This window comes from Thunnus maccoyii, chromosome 5, assembly GCF_910596095.1.
Source record: "Thunnus maccoyii chromosome 5, fThuMac1.1, whole genome shotgun sequence".
Lineage (NCBI taxonomy): Eukaryota > Metazoa > Chordata > Actinopteri > Scombriformes > Scombridae > Thunnus > Thunnus maccoyii.
The window spans coordinates 20,974,866-21,000,295 of record NC_056537.1 but is presented as its reverse complement, the minus strand read 5'-3'; the positions used below and the strand labels follow the sequence as shown (position 1 = coordinate 21,000,295).

At 38.8% G+C, this 25,430-nt stretch overlaps 1 protein-coding gene across 4 annotated transcripts; it reads left to right on the top strand.

Moving 5' to 3' along the window:
• The first annotated feature begins 2,516 nt into the window (after positions 1 to 2,516).
• rfx4 (regulatory factor X, 4) lies at positions 2,517 to 24,618 on the top strand. Of its 4 annotated transcripts, none has more exons than XM_042411941.1 (19): positions 2,517 to 3,155; positions 3,268 to 4,193; positions 6,615 to 6,701; positions 7,002 to 7,062; positions 10,282 to 10,405; positions 11,850 to 11,911; positions 12,506 to 12,719; positions 13,198 to 13,275; positions 13,423 to 13,586; positions 14,863 to 14,963; positions 15,090 to 15,148; positions 15,262 to 15,406; positions 15,780 to 15,874; positions 16,397 to 16,514; positions 18,061 to 18,180; positions 18,874 to 19,035; positions 19,208 to 19,334; positions 19,443 to 19,581; positions 23,222 to 24,618. In XM_042411941.1, exons 2-19 carry the CDS (start codon positions 4,151 to 4,153, stop codon positions 23,492 to 23,494), a joined length of 2,172 nt encoding a protein of 723 aa, XP_042267875.1. In that variant the 5' UTR covers positions 2,517 to 3,155; positions 3,268 to 4,150; the 3' UTR covers positions 23,495 to 24,618. The 4 variants fall into 4 exon arrangements, with proteins under 4 accessions (XP_042267875.1, XP_042267872.1, XP_042267876.1 ...); XM_042411938.1 differs by having other exon boundaries at positions 19,169 to 19,334; XM_042411939.1 differs by lacking the exon at positions 2,517 to 3,155 and having other exon boundaries at positions 3,337 to 3,399; positions 4,018 to 4,193; positions 19,169 to 19,334.
• Positions 24,619 to 25,430: the final 812 nt, after the last annotated feature.

The following is a 25,430-nucleotide window of genomic DNA, read 5'->3' as shown; positions in this document are numbered from 1 at the left end:
AAGATGGCAGGAGTTCATGAATATTTTGCAGTTTTTCTTGTTTCTTAAAAGACAAACCATGACTTTTGCATGTTTTGATTCAATAAATCATGTTCTCTACTCTCCATGTTTCTGCTTCGAAGCAGATGCCAGCCACTAGTTTTTACACATTTCAGTAAGAAATGAAAATCAACTTGAAGAGATATGAAACTTACTTGTATCTTGTTTTATTTTTGTCAAAGTTACCTTACTGTTAGGGCATCCAGCAGCATACTACAATAACAGCAACGTCCCTGATTCAGTTCTGGCCAGGGACCTTTATTGCTCATCTATTCTTTCTCTCTCTCTGACGTTCTCGTTTTGCTATCTGCTGTTCTACTTACATTACCCAGTAGATGATTTGTTAATTTTTAACAGGGGGGATGGCCCAACCCAATTAGGGTTACCCTAACCTTCCCAGTAAGTCTGCAGGATTATCATATAGGCCTATCTTAATTCTTGATATTATAATTATGATTATAATTTCCATTTAATAGAACTGCTATTAGGCTAAATACATATTTTTTGTAAGCCTATTCTTTTACTGGATGTGGACATTAAGCATTTTAATATTGTTTATTTTTTAAAACACACCGTAGTTTTGACAATATAAACTTTTATGTAACTATAGCAGCTGAGTGCAACGCGGTCAGCAGAGGTTAATTTCCTCAGTGACATTACCCGCTCCACTCCCAGGTTACACCAAACATCTATAGTAAAAACTATATCTGTAGTCATGTCTCCCCTAAAATATTTTGTTACGCAGGTGGCTTGGTCTGAGGGTGTATTTTCAACAGCACAGACGCTGCAGAATGATCATAGAAATATTACAGGAATACTACAGGCAGCAGTGTGTCTCAATGATCCTCTTGCTCTTCTGCGACTACATGTTGCTACTTGTCACTTTGGTCATGAAGGTGACGCTACACTATAGAGTATATAGGCTACAATATAGTATAGAATTGAGTATTTATAGTTAAAGTTTAGAGAATATTATTGATCGAAGACAAAACTGACAGAGGGCGGGACCAAGAGAAAAAGGTGCAATTACAAATACATCTCCTACTTCAGCACCACAGACAGCACCATGCATTTATCAATACACAGCACAGTTAGGCTGCTAATATTTCAGGGCCATAGATTCTAACTTGCACAAACCTCAGTGAGACAAAGGATCAATGAGTCAGGCAGACTGGACTAACATTCAACTAAACAACCCCTCTGCCCCTGTAGTCTCTCTGCTACTAGGGGATGGCAGGTTAACATGGGGATGCATTTTGGTCATTTTGCTAACAAGGGGGATGGCATCCCCCCTCATCCCTCCTCATCCCCCCTCAAATCAACTACCGATGTTACCTAAATGTTGTGTGGTAATGCAGCTGAAAGTAAAAACTTAATGTAAAGGTTTATCGGTCTATCACGGTGCATTCAAGTCCTGGCAAAAAGATCCAAAATCTGAGATTTAAAATGTGGCTGCTGAAGAGCATTTCTTCACAAGTTGCAGAATTCTGAAAAGCAACCCAGAAAAACACACAAAAAATCAGTATATCGACATCCACATTAACAAGAACAGAGTAAAACTACAAATATTTTTGTTTTCTTAATAAATAAAATATAAAGGGAGCTCTCTAGTATTAAAGTATTAATGGCATGAAATCACTCCCAACATTTATTGTTCTGAAAAATCTGAATGCATCTCAGTGAAAGATCAGGAACAGATGCAAAGTGTACAGATGAATAAGAAATACACAACTCATGCTTACAGTCAGTCTGTAGGTGGAAATGCATTTAGCAGAAGTGAAATGTCAAAGTTGTGTTGGACGATCTGGTTGAAGTCATTATCACAGTATTAAAATAATGAAAAATGAAGATGTTTTCCGAAAAAAAAAAAATACAGTATGCCATTACATAGCAAATGTATACAAAGTTACAAATCAATGAAATTGGTGATAAAATCAATTAACAGTGTTTAACTGTTGCAGTATATGAGACCAAACTCTTCATGTGTGTAAAATAAAAACAGTAACTTAAGTTTTTTACAGCTTGTGGTATCATAAGATCACATTATCATGATTTTTCTAAAAATTCAATATTACATTTTTAATTATCGTCTTGCCTTTGTTAAACTGCTCTAAGTAAAATGTTTGTCTACATATTTGTTCCCTGATTATTAAAGTAAATTAGAAACTAATTGACAGCTCATAAAATCTTTAAAAGGAGTTTAGTTTGAGGTGTTTATTTAAATTTATGACCTGAGGTGATTAAAGCTCCTTCATTTATAGAGGAGAGGCGCTCTCATTTTATGTGATAAACAGACAGCTGAACGCTTCATACAACAATGTTCAGTGACAACATATAGCTTCTGTTTGTTACTTCGACGCCCTTATTCATGCCAACAAGAAGAGAAAGTAGCTTTGAGTCATATGGTTTCCTCTTTAAACCAAAGCCTTAATGCCACCAACATGTCGTATGTAGCGTAACCATACCCCCCACTCGCACATACACACACAACTCAATTGGGGCCTTTTCACTGAACAAAAGCGGTACACATCCGTTTGTGCGGGTAGAGTGTGTGAGAATAGGAAAGGGTGGAAGAGGCTCTTTTGCTGGCTGCACCTGTCCTATTTTATGAGGCCCTAATAAGCAGATAACAGTGGCAGGATGGAAAAAGGACGTCTCCACCTTCTCCTTATTTGACTGAAATTAATTAGATCCTCCTTTGAGGTCACAGCTTTGCATGAGCCACTATTAAGGCCTTTGAATGTGTGCTTTAATAATGTTTTTCTTGTTAAATATTTTCTTAATCACAGAGAATCTTTACAGACAGGTCAGAAATGATGTTTCTGTTATGGTAATGTAGGGCTTTTTTTTGCATTCTTTAGATTTTTCATGTCTTTTTGATCCATTCTTCTACTTTCTCCAGCAGCTATTTCCTTCCTATACGAGTCTGATTGGATGCACACCCCTGTTTTAACAAATTGTGGCCCTTTGCACAGTGTCCCATGTGATGTTGCCGCCACCCTGTCCCATACGTGCTCCCAGGTGGCTTCACACACGGTGTGTGTGGGTGAGTTGCAGTAGCGGTGCCCACGCCTGCGCACTGCAAGAGAAAGTCCTCCTTTGCTATCCATGGTGTGGTGAGTAATTCAGCCATAATCCGCCTTTCTCCTCTCCCCTCTTCTTTCCCCTCTCCTCTCCCCCTCTCCTGTGGTTCCATTCATATTCTAATCACAGCTTTCCCTTCTCCAGCTCTCAGGCACTCCATCAGAGCCCTCCCAGCCTCAGGCTTTGCACTTTTACTTCCCCCCCTTTGTGACCGTTCCCTCTTCTCAGAGGCACACCAAAATAAGGTTGCCACAGCGAAAGAGTGAGCAAAAAGAGGTGAGAACTCCACCAGAAAATTCACACTTGTGTAATTTTTTGGGTAGCTGAGCACATGATATGTCATCTCTGTGAAAAAAGTTGTCACAAAGATGGTTTAATGGCGGCGTGTCAAGCCAGGGAGGGAAGAAACAAACCAAATGTGGCAACAAGTGTCCACGGGATGTGGAACGGGAGTTAAAATCAGAAGGGATGGCAGGAGCTGCGATTGTGTAGGGATGTATGTTTATTTGGAGCTCGGGGGTGTATAAAAACGTATTAAATGCCATAATGGAAGACGGGGAGGCCACAGTGTTAGGACTGCGTAGATCTAAGCCTCTTTTTTTTTCGTTGGGAGGGAGCTTTTCTTATTCAAAACAGCCCCACAAAAGACTTCCAGTGAGCCTTGCCACATCCCCATCTGACTTGGGGCCATTCATCAGCCTTCCAAGCCTATCAATGACATGTCCCCATCAGGGCTCCTATAAAATCAGCCCCTTTCCCATGAAACATCAGCAAACATTTTGACGGGTCTGGCTTTCCCCCCGCTGGATTTCTGGAGTCTCTACCCCCTTCCTCCCTTATTCCCACCTCCCCCCTCTCCTCCTCCAACACCACCCCTCTCTGGGCGAACCTCAGATCCTCAACATCTCCAGTGACGGGCAGTGGTCACGGAAACACTGAGCGAGACAAGGGGAGAGCCGCTGAGGAGGGGGAAACGTGTGCACTAAGCCATTTTCTTGGAGGAGCCAGTGTCGTTGATGGGAAGAGGATGCATTGCGGGCTGCTGGAGGAGCCTGATATGGATTCCACAGGTCAGTCCTGTTAACTCTGCTCGCTTTGCTGCTCTGGATGTGTTGAGAAAATCAGCTTCTGTTCAGAAACGTTGCATCAGCTTCTGCTGCAGGACTTGTGGAAGTCTCAAACTTTTTCTCTGTAGTCTTTCAGAGGAAGTATCTGGATGCTCGGTTGTTGGTTTTGAACTTTTTTTTTTATCACTTGTTCAATTTAAAGATTTCTCAAGTTATTAACGAAGGAGTGTTTTTGGTCAGCAACATTTTTGGGAAGTGTTTTTATGTTACAGGACACATTTTTCCACTGATTTAAAGTGTTTTGCACCTGCTCTTTGCAGCTAAATTCTCTTTTTTTTGTCGTTAAAAATCTGAAAAACTAAAGAATTTATAAATTAGCCAAAACTTCAAAAGTGAATTTATCCATAAAATATCTTCTACATCCATAAGTGAGCACTTTATTCGGCTATCAGAAACATTAATGATTAATGTTCAATTGGATTAAAAGACTGAAATAAAACAAATTATGCGGTAATTTACATTATCTGCTGTGAATTGGCTTTTTTGTAAAAACTTAAAATAAATTGTTTATTTGATTAATTAAACCCTTTTTTTAAAATGCTGGTGCAGTGTAAGGTGGTTGAGTCCTGAATGTGTGTTTATAAATGAGTGAACATCCGTTTCACTTGTTGATCAAATTTAATCCAATTATTTAGATCCCCAACTTATCTGTCCCTGTGGCAAATGAAGCTTGAGATCTGAGCCTCTGTGGAGAATTAGCTTCACTTCAGTGGACTCACTTTTTCACTTCCAGGCTTTTTTTTTAGGTGAAAAGAAGCAAATATTGTTGGTAAATGTTTAGAGATGTCAGAATCTGTTGTGGAGGGCCGTCAGTGACGTCGGTGGTGTTTTAGTCAAAGATAAAATGCACAGGCTGCTTATTTAATTGTGTAACAGGCATTATAATTGGAACGTTATGTAGAATACGATTTAACTGCCAATAATGTTAAAGGTGATAACAACAGTATTATAGACTATTAAAGAGTAAGCTGCTGCTACTAATAATAATAAATAATAATAATATTTCATAACATAGAAAGAAAAAAACTTGCTGAGACGGCTGTGAGTTTTCAGTTTCTCCTCCTGTGGAGCGATGATGGGACGCTAACTGCAGTCTGACCTTTTCTATCAGCACGTGCCTCACATTGAGGTGTAGACTCCTCTCCGAGTGTAAACTTCTACGTCCCTAAAACTTTTCAATATCTGTGACCTCCTCTGAGTCCCCCCACACCCCCCACTCACCCCCCATGGGCTGCACCAACAGGTCGTCCTGCCAACAGTCTGTCCTAGCAACAGCTGCTATGGCGACTGTTGTCAGTTCACATGCAGAAAAAAATAAATGATTTACACAATTTTCAAAAGTAGTTTTCACGGTGTTAAAGGAGAAAACAGCAGCTGTTCAAGTATTTTTCTTTAGTAGTGTAAGTTAAGTATATTTCTAAGATTAGTTTATTTCCATTTTAGGTTACATTATATATATATATTTACTACATTTAATGGAAAAACATACTTTATATTCCATTATTCTGTACTGCACTTGCAGTTAATTACAAGTGACTGGTAAAGGGGAGGTTGTATCATATTAAATATAGAAAAATAACACGTAAGAATTCTTTGCACTCAAATAAACAAGAATAATTGTAATCATATAAATTTTCCTTCCTTCTTAATTAGGCCTAATTATGAAATACTAAATACTTTTCTTGGAAAACAAATTAAATGGATTTTCACTCTACCAGGCTGTTTCTACTTGAAAGCTTTGGTGTTTTGCTGCAGCTCGGCCCCAGAAAGCACACCAGTTGAGCTATTTGTAAGTAGAAATTAAAACAGGACAATGGCCTCTATTCCACGAGACTGCCTCAGTAATGTGCACAGGCTCTTTTAAGCGAGTGTGTACGCTCGTAGTCTCCGGGGAACAATGCTGGATTCCTGCCGTCTTGGTGAAAACATCTCAAATAGAGCCATGGCTGCACCGCTGCCCATACAATCGATTGTTGTCAGCTCGCCCTGTCACATTAGTGACATTTAAAGTGTCCTGTATAGGCAGTGATTTGCACTGTTTATGTAAATACAGCTTTGGCTCTATTCTACTGCAGGATAAAATGAGCTCTTCAGAAAATGTTTTAAAAGTGACAACTACAGAGCAAATTAAATCAAAACCAAAAAAAATGGAGAACTACTTTGACTGATGTTTTACACAAATGGAAATTAGCAGGCCCACTGTTGTGAGATTTACAAAACACATCCTTTTGACCAGATTTATAATTTCATAATGATTTCTGTGTAAATAACAACATTAAGTCTTTAATATACAGTCTTTCTGAACACAGTCACAGTTGGTGCAGCAGATTTAGTGATCTGTGCTCCTTCATTTCTCTTTTTTAGAGAGCTGGATTGAAAGATGCCTCAATGAGAGCGAGAGCAAGCGATACTCCAGTCACACGTCTCTGGGGAACATGTCCAACGATGAACGTAAGCAGGAGGAACACTGTTCCACTAAAACTACCAAATCCATTGAGGAATCTTGTACAGTTTGATTGTGTTGTGTTTCCTATACGTCATTAATTTATTGTTATCGTTAGTTAATGTTAAGTGTTTAGCACAATAAATGCAACCATTTCTGAACAGCAAAAGTCAGTTTTTAAAAAGTTTGTTTTTGTACATTATTTTGGTTGGTTATATAAACATTCACTAGTCCCACAATTGTGATGTCTCATTTTACCTGAATAATTTCATTTTGCCCTAAAATCCTAAATGTGTTATATGTTACAGATGAAGAAAAAGAAAACAACAGAGCCTCTAAACCACATTCGACACCAGCTACTCTGGAATGGTAAGGGTTGTTTTAATTTTTACACTTTTTTGTCTAGTTATGTGTAAAAAATAATGAGAAAAAAGTTAGAAAATGTAAAAGAAAGGACAAAATTTGATGTCAAACGCAAAATAATCAAATGCAAATATGGTGCATGAATGCAAAAATTATCTCTATAAAAAAGCCAGGCATTATTCTGACTTAAGCTTTCACTCACCATTACATATATATACCACAGATACCATCACATATAAATGCTATTAAGTTTAGAATCAGTCAAATTTATTTTGCATGATTTAAAATGATACATACATAACAGCATGTATTTCCATTGACGGTGGTAAAGTTAAATAATTCATTAAAGTATTTCCTACATCATTCGTCATGTTAGATAACAAAACTGCATCAGTTTGAATAGTTTTACGTGACACTCATACAAAACGCTGATGGATGACTTTACATTATCTACCGGTGAAGCACAAATATGGTGGTTTTTAAAGTATATTTTTAGTTTGTACATATTGAACTAATGTTGTATTTTAAGTAACAACAGGACAGAATTTATAGAAATCTCATTTGTTTTCAAACCTTAATCTTCCATCTGATCGTGTAATCAGATACGATTTTATGTCTTGTTTGTTCCCACAGGCAATTTTGTCTGCACCGCAGCACCACAATAGAGACATTTTACACATACAGACATGACAATAAGCTTTGACATGAACACATCTATCACTTCCTCCACATGTACGTAAATGAATTCATAAAATAGAAACCCCACCTCAATTACCTCTAATTCATACAATCTGTTCCTGCCTGTTGCACAGCCCCATGACCAATGACACCCTTTACTTAATAGCATTCAAAATGCACACAGCTTAAATGAATATTAACAGTGATTTAACCTGCACTGAGGGGAAGCTGAAACTCAGCATGAGAAGCAGTTAAGTCAATGTACCTCTAATTATGTACCATTTAAAAAGAAGCTTTATACACATAAATGCTACTATAATTGGCCCCTGTAGTAATTGTGATCCTTTTTCACTGTGTATATTGAGCATTTTGTCTTGTAGTAATAGTGACAGCTGCAACTATGAAGAGGATAACTTGAACAAAAATACTGCAGTATTACTCAAGAAATTTACTGATTTTTTAGCAGGATGTTGCGCTTAAAGTAAACAGTATCTCTATTTTTGTGACCAAAATGAGGAATTTTTGACTAATAATTCGGTTTTCATTGTTAAACCAGAAAAAAAGAACAATTTGGTTACAGGACAGACTGACCAATATTCAGTCTGATTGTCGGAAGAATAATTAAAAAGAGGTTTATATATTTACGTATCTGAAACAACAGTATGCCAGTAGGATACAGAATACCCATCAATGAATTAACCAGTTTTGAGAATAAAGTTGAACAGATAATTTATCACTGAAAACATGACAGTAATCCTTTTATTAGTGTATGTTTACATGAAATGTGAATCAAGTCAAAGAGATCATCTCCTGTGGCTCACTGAAACAATAAAACAGAAACACCAGAATCCTACAGTAGCCATATATACTAAATATTCAAGAACAAAGTACCATATAAGACACGTTTATTTAGGACTGATAAATAAGGTTACAAAAGCTCAGAGAGGCAAAGAAATCCTCTTTATTAACATTGTAGGTGAAGCAGAGGGTTCATGCTAACAGATAAATTCAAAGGCATTAACAGACCTGTGGTGTAAATGGGAATATAAGTCATGATGAAATGAGGTGATGACAGGATTTAATGTGTAGTTTGTTGACTCTGTGAAGGTCCAGACTCAGAATTTAAATCTTTCCGATCAATCTGTCGCTTCTTTAAGCACTGGCTCTGGTATTATGATCTTTAAAGAAGTAGATGTATACAGGATAAACATGACAAACAGGAAGGCATTTCTCCTTTTGTGCTCCTAACATTTAGAAACTTGCAGTCAAGTTTGTATTTGTATTTCTATAGGCCGAAATGTTTTTCTGACAAACAGCAGTGTGGTAGGGGCTCTATAAACAACTTTCAATCTCATAAATCATAAAAACCTAATTACTAAAAAATCACTTTAATTTTTCACTTAAAGCCACAAAACGAGTGAATAATATCTCAAACAGAAAACTACTGGTAGTGGTGCTGGTGTACCTCAGGGTTTAATGTTGGGTCCCTTCTTATTTAGTTATGTCCCCTTTTGTTGTTAGTATTAAGATGTACACAGGCAATGTAAATATATATGTGTGCCATGACTTGTCAATCTTTATGTCAGATACACATTGAGTTTTAATCTGCGCCCTACTTAGACCACTAGGGGGCAGAAATACTCCAAAACAAACTCATAACAACACAGCACTGATGTACGAATATGCGAAATGCAGCATCATGTTTAGAGACACCAACAACTACATAAAGCTGTAGAAAAGTGTTTTGATTCTCAGGGCATCATTCGAGTCAACGTTAATATAATAAATGTCACTTAATGGAGATTTAACTAATTTCTGATATGAGTGTTTCAGTCACTAAAAACAACATTTTCATTTCATTTCATTTCATTTTCACATTTTGCTCTGCCTAGAATTTATCAGAATTTGTCCACAACATCTGTGAGGAGATTGCATGATATCATCAGGCAGATTATCTTCTGGACACGTCTATTCCATTGGATGATGTCTGTGTAATTGTATCTGCTAAATACAATACAGGAAAAGTTGTGTGTTACAGTAAATCTGCTGTTCACTGCACTTTTTTGAAACATTTAACACTGTTAGGATGTATGAGTGACTGTCTTATGATCCGTGTTGTCTGGTGTTGTGAAGGAGGGGACTTGATGCTGCTTTAGCCTTCCTGAAGTGTCTTTTAATGTAAAATTATATAATTGTGCTTTTATTCAGTTTTCAGTTCAGATTGTTGTGTTGCATGTGCTATTGTGTGTTGTGCTGTATGATTTAATAAACCATTAAATGATGTAGAGATTACAAATCTGCAGAATTTACTGTAAAGGCTAAATCCCCTAATTTTAACATATAATTTTATATCATCAGTGAGTTTTATCTCACTGCGCTGCATCTTTTCGCTGACATTTTTCACCATTTACCAGAAATGCCATGATCATATGAGTCGTGTTTAAATTCAAAGATGCGATTTTCTCATTTCATATCACTCATGTTAACAACGCTCCATATTCGGGATGTAATTTTCTGGATACTGATGAATCCTGTTGTCATTTACAGGCTAGAAGAGAACTACGAGATAGCCGAAGGTGTGTGCATCCCCCGAAGTGCCCTCTACATGCATTACCTAGACTTCAGCGAAAAGCACGACACACAGCCTGTGAATGCAGCCAGCTTTGGAAAGGTAACATTCATACTCATTATCCCCACTGGCATCCAGTTTAACTCAAAATGATCCTTAAATGCATTGAAAACTTGTGAAAATCACTCTGTGGTGAATGTCTCTCTTTAAAATGTTTTTTGATCCATGATGCAGGTGTGGTGTATTTGACAGTTTTGTGACACCCTAAAATGAATATTTTTCTCAGATTTTTAGGGTTTTAATATACATTTATACATGCACTGCATGTTTAAAGTAATTAGAACAAAATGGCTCAACAGAGGAAGATGCAAAACAACAGTTGGACGTTATAAACCCTATAAAGGCTATAATCTCGTACACTCAGACAGCCGTAAGCATTAGTCTGTCCATTTCATGCCTGGATTCATTTTGTGCTGCGGCTCTGGCTGCTGTTGAAGTAATATCAACTGCAGCTCAGTGTGAAGCGAAGCTCTGCGGTCGCTCACTGAACACATAATCTAGAGCCAAAGGAGATGTGCTTTCGTCTGTTCCCACAACCCCAAGAAGTTCCTTAGCCTTCCTACCCCCAGCCATCCCCTGTACCCTGGACTCCGGCCCCAACCCCCAACCCGGCCCACCCCCGCCCCTCCACAGCTCCTGTCGGAAGATATTGAAAAAGAGAAGGGGCCTGGATTAATGTGTAATTAAAGGAAATTTGGAAGGGTGAGATGTTGCGGAATGTTAGATCAGTGGCTGGAGCAGTGTGGGGTGTCCTTTAGGAAGGCTTCATTGATTCAGGACAAAAAAACGAGAGAGGGCCCGGACTGCCTCCCTGTCTGCTCATTTATCAAGCGGGGCCTGACAGAAACTTCACAGCTTGGCCTCTTTTTTCATCCCACACAATGGAGAGCTACACTGTTTGCTAAAGTTTCTGCACCAGGAGCTAGACCAAGGAGCCAATCTCTTTGGGACAAAAAGAGAGGAAAGGAAGAAGGAGGGAGTGGAAAAGAGAGAGAGAGAGAGAAAGAAGGAGTGAGGATGGGTGGGTGGATGGATGAGGGGAGACTGTTGATATAGGAAAAAAAAAGTAATACCCCTCGATGTCATAAATGGATGGCTCTCAAAGCTTTTTTTTTTCCTCGCAGACCTCCCTGTGGATACAGCTATGAGACTTTCATGTTGTCCTAAAAGACATTATTAAGCGCTTTCTCATAAAGAGCCAAAGATACTGTATAAGTACAGCATTTCCCTTTAAGTAATGTACTCTTTACTGTATGAAGTGTAATAGATTCCCAACCATTTTCTGTGACACACTTCTTTCTTCAGCTGAGTAAAAAACATATCATTTGATATTTTATAAAGAACTTATTTGACCTGTTGTGTTACTTGTTTCAATCTCCGTAAATTTTTCCTCCTGCTTTATCTAAATTATCGTTGAAGACTGCTAATCTCTTATCACTTTAAAAACATGTTTAGCTGACAACTTTTTCTCTCGTACAATAAACAGATTATAAGGCAACAGTTTCCAGCGTTGACTACCAGAAGACTGGGGACAAGAGGGCAGTCCAAGTAAGTTAGTTTGGTTTTATTTATCAGAGGAAAAAGTAACAAAATAAAACCACAAATACAGTCCAACATGGAGATGCAGACCCAAAAAAATACAAATGAACCTAGAAAAAAAACAAAACATGTAACACAAACAAGGTGTTATGCCTCAAACTAAGCATGACGCAGGATAAAAACAATAAAAGTTAAAATAACTTTTTTACATAGATTCTCGTTTTTTTATCAAAAAGTCGATTTCTCATGACCTAATTTACACTCTTAAGTCGATACGAAACACTTTTATCACTGATGATATTAGTAAAGATCTGAAAATGTAGCATACATATACATTTTGAAAAGATTATTTTGTTTTTCTGAATTGCATGAAAAAAACAGATAAAAGCATGTAATCTGACAAAACCAACTGTTATAGTTTTACTGATGTTTTATTTGTAATAGTATGCAGATGTATATGTTGATATAAAATCTGAACAAATTGTTTTTCTTGTTTTATTCCACATTCTTCTTTCACCAATGTTTCTAGGCTATAATGGTGCCAATAGTACTCGATGAGGGATAAAAGCTCTATTCACCCGTCAAACCCTCTGTTCTACTCAGGTACCACTACTACGGCATAGCGGTGAAGGAGACCTCTCAGTATTATGACGTGATGTACTCCAAAAAGGGAGCGGCGTGGGTGAATGAGACGGGGAAGAAAGAGGTCACGAAGCAGACAGTGGCGTATTCACCGCGCTCCAAACTGGGGACGCTCCTGCCAGAGTTTCCAAATGTCAAAGACCTAAATTTGCCCGCCAGCCTGCCAGAAGAGAGGGTAAACAGGAGTTTTAAAAGTCCATCCTTACAGCTTCACCCCTCCCCTCCACCTCTCCCTGCCATCTCACCATCTCTGCGCCCCCTCTGGCTCCGGCCTTTTATCTGGCCCGGGACCTTCACTGGGTTTGCATTTAGAGAAGGACCTTGAGGATTTATATGCTGGCTCCTCACTAACTCTTAATCTTTTGGGGGAGATAATAAGATCTAGTAATGGACAAAGGACAGGCACTAGCTGTCCGGCTTTTAAAGAGGGGGCCATGATTTTAAATGGTTTGTGTTTTGCTGATCTCTAAAGCTCTAAAGTTTTATATTACTTCGCTCCAGCCTAGACCTGTAACATGTATTTATTGGTTCACATGCTTTGTTCAAGATTTATTTCCTTGTTTTTGTACCACTTTTTCTTTAGTTTTCCCAAAAGAGAGAAAAGCTATTAAGTTTGTGGTGCAATTAGATTAATACTCTGTTGTTGCCCACAGGTGTCAACCTTCATCATGATGTACAGAACGCACTGTCAGAGGATACTGGACACGGTCATCCGAGCCAACTTTGATGAGGCAAGGTTTCTCAGTTTTAAACTATTTTTGGATCAAATTCTGTCTCAACAAACGGTTTGATTGTAGGCAACAAAGCTCAGCTCAGAAAAACATTAAACTTTTATTTTCGGTGATGTTAAATAACATGGCGTGTGTTGGTACTTTCAGGTCCAAAGCTTCCTGCTGCACTTCTGGCAGGGCATGCCGCCCCACATGCTCCCTGTCCTCGGCTCCCCCACGGTGGTGAACATAGTCGGTGTTTGTGACTCCATCCTCTACAAGGCCATTTCTGGGGTGCTGATGCCCACTGTCCTGCAAGCACTGCCTGATAGGTGAGCACATGTTGTAACCTTCACTCTTAACATCAGTGAATTTTGTAGCATTTTCTTATTCGCTACTACTTAAACTGGATAAGATAAGTTTGTCTTTACACTTTTTATTTTGGCAAACCTGCAGTGTGAAAAGTTGCTGCATTCACAGTAATGTCATGGTTATGTTTTAGTTTAATGATTTAAGCTGTTTAACACACTTCAGGTTAACTTGCATGCAAGTTTGTTTTTTCTTATAATAATAATGGATTACATTTATATAGCACTTTGTCTTGCTTCACAGTGAAGGGGGGAAACTCACCTTAACCACCACCAATAAAATACTTTACACTTCTTACTATACTGTACTTTTTACTATATTACACTGCTATATCAGCAGTAGGATTTTGGTGTGTTATTGTGTAGAACAAATTGTTCTTAGCATGTCTTTCCTACTGATCTGCATACTGAACACATCAGTGTTAACTCAAATCTTAGCTTAACTGCTGACCTTATAATAGGATCAAAATATGGCAAAAATGGAAATATCACCACCTTTTGTATATATATGAAAAGTAGAGTAATCATTCTTCTTTTCTTTTACATATAAAATATGTAATTTTGCCAATACTGCATGCAGATGTTGCAGCCACAGATGTCAGAAGTTTTCCACTCATAAAATTGTATACTATCTAAATTGTGTTTTGGATTTTTAAGCACAAATTTACATTTACAATTTACATTCACATTTGTAAAGCTGAATCAAATAATCAACTAGTCATTCAATAGAAAATGTATCTGCAACAATTTTGATCATCAAATAATTTTTAGAATAATTTTTCAAGCAAACATTTGCTGATTCCAGCTTCTCAAATGTGAGGATTTGCTGCTTTTCTCTGTCACATATGAGAGTAATCTGAATGTCTTTGTTAAGCATCTGAGCTCACTCCTGAGCTTGTAGTTTAACAAAAAAATAAATCTCAACTCAAGGCCCACTTACTAGCTTTTTCTAAAGCTTTCAATAGCATTGCACTGTCCTCCTCAACGAGTGGTGTTTGGCCTGTTGAATATCTTTAAATTTTGGTCAGACAAAAGAATCAATTTGAAGACGTCTCATTTGACTCTCATCTGCATTTTTTAATCTGCTGTGTGACATTTTATAGACCACATTATTGATCCATTAATCAAGAAAATCATCATTATTTTCTATAATGAAAATAATAATTTGGTGCAGCTGAAATTAAATTAAATAATAAGAGGTGCCTCAGGTACTTATTGCGCTTTGGTTTTCCCTCCACAGTTTGACTCAGGTTATTCGAAAATTTGCCAAACAGCTTGATGAGTGGCTTAAAATAGCACTTCACGACCTTCCGGAGAACCTGAGGAATATCAAATTTGAATGTAAGTGTCTCCATTTTAAAAATCCACATTTTGTCATAATGGTTCACATCTTGATAAAATATGCTTTCATTTTTAAAGGAAGATGACAGGATTAACCATCATTTTGTTTCTCCTTTTTGTTTCCAGTATCGAGGAGATTTTCTCAGATTCTAAAGCGGCAAACCTCATTAAACCACCTATGTCAGGTGCCTATCATGTTCTGAATGTTTTTTTTAATAAAATCCATATGAACAAACAGCTGATAAGGCATATGAGTATGCTTGTGTCAGTAATATTGTTGATTTATCTGGTTCCCCAGGCGTCGCGAACTGTGATAAACAGCGCCGACATCACCTTTCAAATGCTGGAGGACTGGAGGAATGTGGACCTGAACAGCATCACCAAGCAGACACTTTACACCATGGAGGACTCACAAGAGGAGCACAGGCAGCTTATTATCCACTGTAAGTCCGACGCATTTAAACAGATCCTACTCGTAGTCGTCTTAAGTGCTGCGTCTCACGGACAGACAGAGAGTCACACTTTACTACCACACAAACAACACAGCGAGGAACAATCATTCCCACGACCAGCAGAGTCAAGCATTAATGATGGAGACCAAAAGGTTAAACAAGTTCACTCTCCGCTGAAACACCCCGTGGAGCATCTCCAATTCACTCCGTCCTCACTCCTCTGAATCAGCCTTGACAGGATCAGAGGTCATAGATACGTGCAAGTTGACGTGTAAAGATGCCATTTGCATCCAAATCTGTGTTTTTTCTCAGTCTCATGTGATGTAAAATAGTGTGTAACCTGACTTTCTCCTTCCTGTCACAGTGTATCAGGAGTTTGATCGTCTACTGGAGGAGCAGTCTCCAATCGAGGCTTACATCGAGTGGCTGGACTCGATGGTGGACCGCTGTGTCGTCAAGGTCAGGCAGCGAATACCGTCTTTTTTTTAAACTAATTTCAGAAAACAGCTGTTGAAATTTAGTCTGACTCAGCACATTCTTACCCACTCCATCTGCATTTGTTGTGAAGTGATGTTTATGTATTTTTTTTCAAGTGACTTTACCTAAAAGCTTGAAGTATTTGCACAGCAGGACTCTGATGATTTTGCCCTTAAAAAGACACCTGTGGCTGAAAGCTTCTTGTCTTTCCTACACAGAGGCACTTAGGTTGCAATCCTCCCAGTTAATGATGTCTTCAAGCTTCCCATTTGCGTCCATTATGTGCCAGATATGGGCTTGTAAAATTTGGTTGCCCCGGCAACGTCTTGGACTGCCCAGACAATAGTTCAATAGGAAGGCGTGTCCCTGGGGGCAAATTAAATAGTTGACTTGTTGACATGTTTTTCGTTCCTGAGGGTTAAGCCCCAATACGGACCTAGGGGTTAATTCTACCCCGGCATCCCGACCCTTCCCCCTCTTTTCTCATGGAAATGTTCTCTCTAGGTGGCAGGGAAGAGGCCCGGGTGCCTGAAGAAGGTGGCCCAACAGTTCCTGCTGATGTGGTCGTGTTTCGGTACCAGAGTCATCCGGGATATGACCCTCCACAGCGCACCCAGCTTTGGTGAGCTGCTAACAGTCTGTCACACTGCTGCTGCTGCTGCTGTCATCATGAATTCAGTGTATTATGTGTTTACAGTAGCTAGTTAGTTATGTTATTTAATGTATCATATACATACAAATGTTATGACTCCAAAAATACTGCTGCAGTGGTGAAACATTTATCAGACAGGAACATTGTTTCTACTATTACAAACAAAAGCTCCTTTTCTAAAACACAGCTCAAGATTTTATAATAATGCAACCAGAAGAACTCATCAGATACACATTTTACTAAAAATTGAAGACATTTAATCTTATGTTGAGCAATAAAACATGAAATGGACTTCAATCTCCCCCTAAATCACATAACAAACAATCTTTTCCTCTTCATGCAGACAATTAAACCTGCCTGTTTCTATAGCTAATGGCTGTATACTCGACTGTAACAGTGCACACAGAGATCTTTGACTTTTGGTTAAATTATGCTTCATGAGACAATACTGTATGTTTGTAATTTAGGTTTGTACCAAAACCTGAACCGACCATCTTTGATTTTAATGTACATTAGGAACTACATATACAACTAGAAATACATTTGCACTGTAACATTATTTGAAAAACAAAAAATAGATTATATGAAATAAAGATTTTACCTCAATAATTGAGGGATGTCCAAAAAAAGTTCTGGTTTCAAATTCAAGTTTATTCCAAAAGTGAATCATCTCACATTTATGTCTGATGTTTGCAGGTTAAACTCTTAACATCACTGACGGCTGATGTAAAATTATAAACTCCTAAAAAATGATCTAAATTTTGGTTGAGTGCAACAAAATAATCATTTACTCTGTGTATGTTAAGTCTGAAAAAGAAGAGAGGAGGAACAGATCACACTGCTGTTGTTTAATAGCGCACTGTGCGCGACTTAGGTTTGCAGTAAGAGAAGAGCCGTAAAAAACGAAAGAAAGGGGAAAATGGCTTCTCCTTCCCTTACTTCTGTCCTTTGGCTTCTGTCTGTGAATATCAAAGACACAGCTGGTTGCAGTGTTTTGATAAAGCAGGTCTCTGTGCACAAACAGCTAATTAACAAAAGCGCCCGTCCCCTCTCCCGATGTGTTTGCCTGTCTGTTCCGTTTTATGACCGGTCAGGATTACGGCCGGCTCCCCTGAATAGCCACAAGTGTTTATTATGCGTACGGCGGCAGCAGTGACCGGCACAATGACACAATTGTGACACTCCCTCACATGCCACGGTCTCATCTTCCGCACGACCCCGGGGTCAGCTGACATATTTCTGGCTCTGACTCGATACATGGAAACAACCGCACTTGATTTTTTTTTTAAATTTCAATAACAGCAGCCGTCCTGTCAGTCTGGAGGATGTGATGTCATCACTCGGATGCTTTTAGAAATGTTTCAATCTTAATGGTCATAATCATTTATGTCCTAATCTAAAAGATGGATAGGCTTTTTTTTTCAAAGTCACTTTTTAACACACAGTTAATTCCACGTGTTTTTGTACAAATCACTCATCTTTCTCTGTGTAAAACTCATCCTTTGTGTCTACGCAGGATCCTTCCACCTGATCCATCTCATGTTTGATGATTATGTGCTTTACCTGCTGGAGTCCTTGCACTGCCAGGAGAGGGCCAACGACCTCATGAGGGCCATGAAGGGCGAGGGCAGCACAGGTGAGACCGCTACCTGCAGTACAGTACAGCTGTAAACATGTCTAGTAGTGTAGTGGTGTCACCAGAGATCCTCAAGACTGATGTATCGATCGTTGTTTCGTATATTTTTCTTAAACTTTTTAACTGGATTTGGAGCTTCTGCTGTGCTCTCAAGAATACAACACACAGTAAATCTCTAAATATTGAAACTGAAAATTTTCTGACTTAAGAGGGGGGTCAGTGGGCAGAAAATCTCCAGAACCGATGGTCTTTGAGGAGGTTTACTCTTATCAATTGAAGATTTTGCAATTACAGCTTACAAATGGTGATATTGACATGAGGTACTTCTCTTTATATTTGTACAAAGTGCAGTAAAAAGAGTGAATTGTACCTTTATCTAATTGTGCTTATATCTAAACCTTTGAAGCATATCTAAACCTTTATAAATGCAGTATATTAAGTCTATTAAAGGTTGTGTGTTTGCAATAAACCTGCTTTAAGAAATACGATGAACAGAATGTTGTAGAATCAACTTTACTTTTCTTTTATTTACAGTAGTACACATGCGTATTTTGCCCCACATGTGTTTTAATTGTATACACACAAAAAGTTTGACCTTCTCAAAGTAACTGAAGATTTGTTTTGGCTCCTGAACACCAAACATGCCATTGAGGTTGTATTAAATTGCCTTCTGTTGTCTCTTCTCACCTTCAGCAGAGAGAGAGGAGGAATTTACGCTGACAGAAACCACTCCCACCTCCCCGTCTCCAGCATCCTACTCTCCGGCCCGGTCGGTCCATTCTGTGGGTGTTTCCTCGGTCAGCTCCCCCACAGCAGCCGTGTCCCCGGAGTACACGGGAGTCACCTCCACCACAGGTGAGAAGGGGACTCATAGTCACACGCAGCAGGCGTCCCGAACAAGCAAAGTTTCACCACACACACACACACACACAGTTAGATCGTCTGCACCGTCACATTTGTCTCTGTGTTCCATATATGTGTCTACCAGGCGCTGTTCAGTCATATACCTGGTCCCTTACATACACAGTGACAACAGCAGGCGGCTCCGCTCCAGAGGCCGGGCAGCAGCTGTCCTGTATGAGGAGCAGTGCACCAGTCCCTCCTCCGTCCTCCACCCACCGGATGCCAGTCTACACCCACAGAGAGGAGCATGGGTAATTATGATTTCAGCCTTAACATTTCTGGAAACCTTTCAATGGTGGGTTTTTTTTGTTTGTTTTTTGTTTTTTTTAATTGATTTTGATTTGCTTACTCCATCCTAGATATACTGGCAGCTACAACTATGGCAGCTACGCCAACCAGCACCCTCACTCCATCCAGAGCCAGTACCCGAGTCTGGCCCATGAGCCGGCGATCCCAGCCCCCCTCCACTACTCCGCTTACCATCGCTCATCTGCACAGGTCAGCCTCAGTCACCAATTGTGTCTTTATTGAATGTAAATCAATTAGTTACTCTTATAAAAATCTATTTAGGTATAAAAACAATTTTAAAATGTTAAAATCATTTTAAATGTTATTTCATAACCAACTTACTAAAACTTGTTAAAATTACATTTAGAGAATGAAAACTTCATTTCCACCCGATGGGTACATGCAGTATATGCTACTGTTTTTAGATAAATGACCATCCAAATTGACCAAATTTGGTTTGGTTTTACCAACTTGTAACTGAATGCAAAATGCAAAGGATTATGAGGACCCCACCTCACAATCACTTCACTTTTAAAGCAACACTTTTAGACTTGCTGAACTGAAAACTTGATGGTACTTTTTAAACATTGACGGAAGAAGTACTTGGATTCTTTACTTAAGTAAAACACAGTATGAAAATACAGTGTAGTACTGAGTTACAATAAAAAATGTAAAATGTATTCAAAATTATATATAATTAAATGTCAAGTATTATCAGCAAACTTTATTTAAAGTATCAATAGTAAAAGTACTCTTTATGCTAAATGACTCCTTTCAGTTTTAAGTCATCATATATTTTATATTGGATTATTGTAATTTATATAAAATATACTGTATAAGGTATATTCTAAAGTTGCAGCTGGTCAAGGAGACATTTTAACTACTAAAATACTGTAGGGAAGTTTAATCTATAACAAATGTACCATATTATTAGATGATATATTTTTTTGTGTAAAATCTGCAAAGCAACTTGTAACTGTAGCTGACAGATTAATGTAGAGGAGTAAAAAGTGCAGTATTTCCCTCAGAAATGTAGAAATATAGAAGTGGAAATACTTAAGTACAGTACAAACGCCTCAAATTGTAGTTAAGCACAGTACTTTAGTAATGGTATGCAGTCACTTTCCACCACTTTTTAAAAAAACAAATATGAATATGATGTTTGCAATAATGTGAGTGAATGTTTGTATTAATGTGTAAACTGTAAAGTTTAAACTGTATGTAGCTACAATACCGAAATGTGTGCAACTGTCTTATGTTATTTACATTATCAAGTAGAAGCAGATACACATAAATATGCCCAGAATTAAGTGCCAAGATACATTATTTACACAACAGCAGCTCTGTGGGTGAGAAAATGATCAGACTGGCCCCTCAAATCTGAGCTGTCCCTTAAAGACAGTAAATAAAGGACTGAAGATTTAAACGTGAGAAGGAGTCGCTGATGTTACAGCTCATGTAGCGACTGGTGTGAGTTTACTCTTTTGATGGTAATTTCCTGTCAAGGGCCCTCCAGCCTCCACGGCCTTTATAGTGGGAGGAGTTCAGCCGGGCCTGAGCGCTCGCCGTGTTTCTAAAAGTCCCCGAATCACCCTCTCCACACAGCGGAAGCAGACAGTGAAAGGTGGCTCGGCCAGGGCCAAGAGGGGCCCTGCTCTGTTACCCCTCTTTCCAGCTCTCAATGGTCTCTTCATCTGTTTGAGCCAGTAGCCGCAGAGTAGGGCAAGGGGGCGTTTATTAAAATATTGTTATTCAATGGTCTCTTTTCTGCTTGTGAACAAGAGGCAGCTGAGCCGTCTGTTCTGCTCTCTGACCTGCAGTGACTGTCTTTTTCCATGCCGTGATCCCTCATAATGGAATCGACTGTCGTGTTTATATTTAGTGAGAAAAGGGAGAAGGGTTTTACTTCCACTTTTTTTTTTAGGCCTGTCTGAGCTTAAATCGGGCACAATGCCTGCACTTTGTCCATGTGAGAGGTTGGAGATGGAGCTCAAACGAACAGAAAACTTTGTCAGATCCCCATCTGTCCGAAATATTTTTATCAACAGGCCGACGCAGTCAATGCGGTCACCATAGGCAACATATATAACACAGGAAAAACACTTTTTCAGCTAATTGTCTTAAGTGGCTTGATTTTCTATTTTGATCACTGTGGTACAACTTGTGAAGCAATTTCCCCTGACAGGAAATTACCATCAGGAGGGTCAGTTCACACTTTGTGCAACATGGCTGACACACATTATCAAATATGATATCAGCAGGACTGTGGCTGCCGTTAAGGACACTGAGGTCATGTCTTTCAGCAACCTTCAGCACTATAATGAAAAAATTAGCACATAGTGGGTATTTTATTGGCTGTTTCCAGAAATGTTGACTACTTTTAGGCCATTAGTGAATATAGAATCCTGTACCTCTCCACCAAAGACGTACAGCATTTAGACCTTCATTAAAGGACTAATTCAACATTTTGGGAAATATGCTTATTCGCATTCTGGCAGAGAGTTGGATGAGGAGATTGACACCACTCTCATATCTGTCTGTTAAATGTGAAGCCCGAGCCTGCAGCCGGTTAGCTTAGCTTAGCACAAAGACTGGAAACAGGGGGAAACAGCTAGCCTGGCTCTGCCTCGGATTAACAAAGTCTGCCAACCAGCACCTCTAAAGCTCAATAATTAACATAATATATCCGGTTTACCTCGGTTATCTGTATCTGTACCGAAAGAAATCACAATTTTACAGGTGGTTATGTGCCAGACTATTTCTTTCCTTGCGCTTAACCAACCCCTGTTCCAAATCTTTATGCTAAGCTAAACTAAGTGACTGCTAGCTATAGCCCTATATTTATGGAACAGTTATAAAAGTGATATTGATCTTCTCATCTAACTCTCCGTCAGACAGATAACAAACGTATTTTCAGGCCTATTTCTTTATGGGAATTAAAAGCAAAGAAAAATATAATTTAACAGTTAACTGAATAATTAAAGATGAAAAATCGAAATAATAAAGAGAACAATTTGAGACATATTTGGTGTCAAGTCAGAATTTTCTGAGCAGTGTAAGTGCTGGAGAGCCTGGACTTGAGCAGAGAGAAAATAACCTTGACTTTAACCTTTATTGATGGATCTGTAACCCCTCATCCATGAGAGATGTTCAAGTAAAAAAAATCCCCAATTGAAACTCTCCACCAAATCTTATCTTTCTTATTATTCATTTAGTCTCTTCTGTCTAATTTACAGTTTAATAGCTTTTAATTGCATTTATCAACAAGGAAATTATAAGATTTCTACACAGTTATTATCACCTTTGTGTCCACTCCGTGAAATGTTTTGGCAAACTTGTCATCCAGATGTCCACATTAAGCGTCTTTCATAATCTACTCTCTTTCTCTAGTTGGCAATGATTTAATCCTGAGCTGAAACAGTTAGTCAGTTGCTTAATTAGTCAGTTTACAGAAAATGAATCTGAAACTATTTTGATAATCGATTAATCATTTGAGTCGCGCTTCAAGCAGAATCCCAAACATTCACAGGTTCTACCTTTTTAAATGTGCTGATTTGATGCTTTTCTTTGTCTCATATGATAGTTAACTGAATATTTTTTGAGTTTAGACAATTGGTGGGACAAAACGAAATCTGAATCATGATCTTCAACTCTGGTAAATTATGATTGGCACTTCTATTTTCTGACATTTTACAGGCAAAACAATGAATCAATCAACTGAGAAAATAATCAGCAGGTTAATTGATGATGATCATTAGTTGCAGCTTCTAGTCGCTGTTTTTTCCTGCTTCTGTCAATAAAGGACTTCACTGCAGCACTATAACGTCTCTCCTCCTCTTTTCTTCCGCAGTACCAGCTCAACGGTCAGATGTCCCGAATGGAGCCTTGCTTGATGGGTAGCACTCCTCGCTTGCACCCCGCACCTGTCGCCCCCCGGTGGCCAGATGTGTCACCGGCTAACAGCTGTTACACCAGCCCACCTATGCATTCATCCCGCTATGCCGCCTCCGGGGACATGTACTCTCCCCTGGGCCCACGCAGGAACTCAGAGTATGAACACTCACAGCATTTCCCCGGCTTTGCCTACATCAACGGAGAGGCCACTACAGGCTGGGCGAAATAGCCTTTAAACGCTGCTTTGGACAGCCGTGTATAAGCTCCAGGCCTGCCAAGCTGGTGGATGGAAAGTCTCTGAACACTTCCAATCAAGTACATAAGAAAAAGGAGTAGCAGAGTGTGAAAAGTACCAATGCAAGGTAATAGGAATCATGGTATGGACGTACTGACAATTTGAAACATCTCATTAAATCATTTTGATGATTGTGGTGTAATTTGTGCGGCGGTTTAATGGAATTTCTACAACAATTTATGTTTTTGCCCACTGTCGGAAGGAAAAAAAAAGTCTCTTTGAAATCATATAGATTCTCAAAACTTGCAGCAAAATCATTTTAAGAGTGCAATGCTGCTGCCAAGCTGTGCCTTTGTTTTAAGGAATGTACACCTCTGCCAGAGTTTCTCTCGTCAGTCTCATAAGTCAGCACACACACACACACACACACACACACACACACGCACACACAGGAGTCCTACAAACAGTCAGTCAGTGATGTCAGCGACTGAAGGATCAGTGTGCTCTAAGCTGATACTGACACCAGTACAATCTCTGTGACACTGCCGTCTCCTCTTGTCGCTCAGCACTGTGAAGGATCTTTTCGTGGGCTCGTTGCGACAGACTAAAACTACCGTCTGCCGCAGGATGTGGACATACTGTGCTGCCTTAACGCTCTCCTGTGACACCAGTTACAAACAGTGGCACGAAAGCCAAAACACACAACATAAATGACAGATATAAATTTATGAAAGACCTTGATCAGTATGTTAAGCTGTCTTCATCTTGGATGGTTTTTTTTAACGATTGAATGCTGTGACTCAACAACAACTGTGCGAGTGTATTCTGTCGCAAGCTTTTTTGCTGTTTTTTCGTGTGACAATATATATATAGTATGTATTTTCTGTAACTTTGTAACATGGTGTATCCTTTATTTTCTATGTTACAATTGGTACTTTGTTCACTGTTTTGTATGGTTAGTAAAGGACGCATTAACCTAGGGTTGTGTGTTTTATAATGCACTCAAAGCTACTGAGGACCTATTACCCTATGGGTATTTATAAAAAGGGAAAATATCAAAGTGTACAGTAACATGAAGTCTAGTCACTTTTCTGTAAATAAAAGCACTGGAAACCGTCTGTGGTGACTGTTAAACTATCACAGTTGAAACTGATGTGTGTGGAAAAAATGTTGGCACATAAATAATTTCACAATCTAAAACATTGACTCATCTTTGTCAGATGTCTTCATTTTTTTAAATCTCTTTTTTTCTGTGGGAAAATGCACAAAAATGTCTAAATATTAACAAAATGGCAAACACATCATTGTATCTATTTAATAATCATAATAAGTGTCAGCACAAGAGCTAAGTGTTGAATTATATTGATCTCTTGAGCCCTGTCCTGTCTATACTTTCCATACTTGAATATAAGATAAAAAATGTTTCTAATAGAATTTAATGTAGATTTCCCTAATTTGACAAACATGGACTTCATCTCTGCAGCTTTTTGATTCTACTTCAGCCCTCTCTCCAAATCCCAATTCACATTTTGATGTTAGAGAAGAAGAAGAAACTTTTTCTGAAGTCCTCTGAGCTGATTTTTACTTCTCTCTTCATGCTCCCAAGTGACAACACAGTGGGGGGTTGGGCCGGTAACACAAGGGCCACACTGCAGAAAGAATTACATTTCTATAGAGAGAATGTCCTGCTGTGCCAGGGTCATTGCACTTCAGTCCCATAACCTTTGACCTCTGACCCCTGCCGAGGTTTGTATTTATTGGAACATAGATCCTGTGTGTTATGTGTGCCCATCTCTCCGAAATCCTACAGGATTCACAACCGAGGAAACCTTTTTAGAGTAAAAAAAAAAAAAAAAAAAGGCTGCCCTCCATTGTGATTTAATCACCTGACCCGCGTGTCAATATCAATATCCGCTAAACAGATTTCAGA

Bases quoted from the DNA above. Each gene is read 5' to 3' on its own strand.
- rfx4 (XM_042411938.1), top strand. From the start codon at position 4,151: ATGCATTGCGGGCTGCTGGAGGAGCCTGATATGGATTCCACAG. The intron at 7,063-10,281 runs GTAAGGGTTGTT...TGTCATTTACAG, and splicing joins ACACCAGCTACTCTGGAATG to GCTAGAAGAGAACTACGAGA. The intron at 19,335-19,442 runs GTAATTATGATT...ACTCCATCCTAG, and splicing joins ACCCACAGAGAGGAGCATGG to ATATACTGGCAGCTACAACT.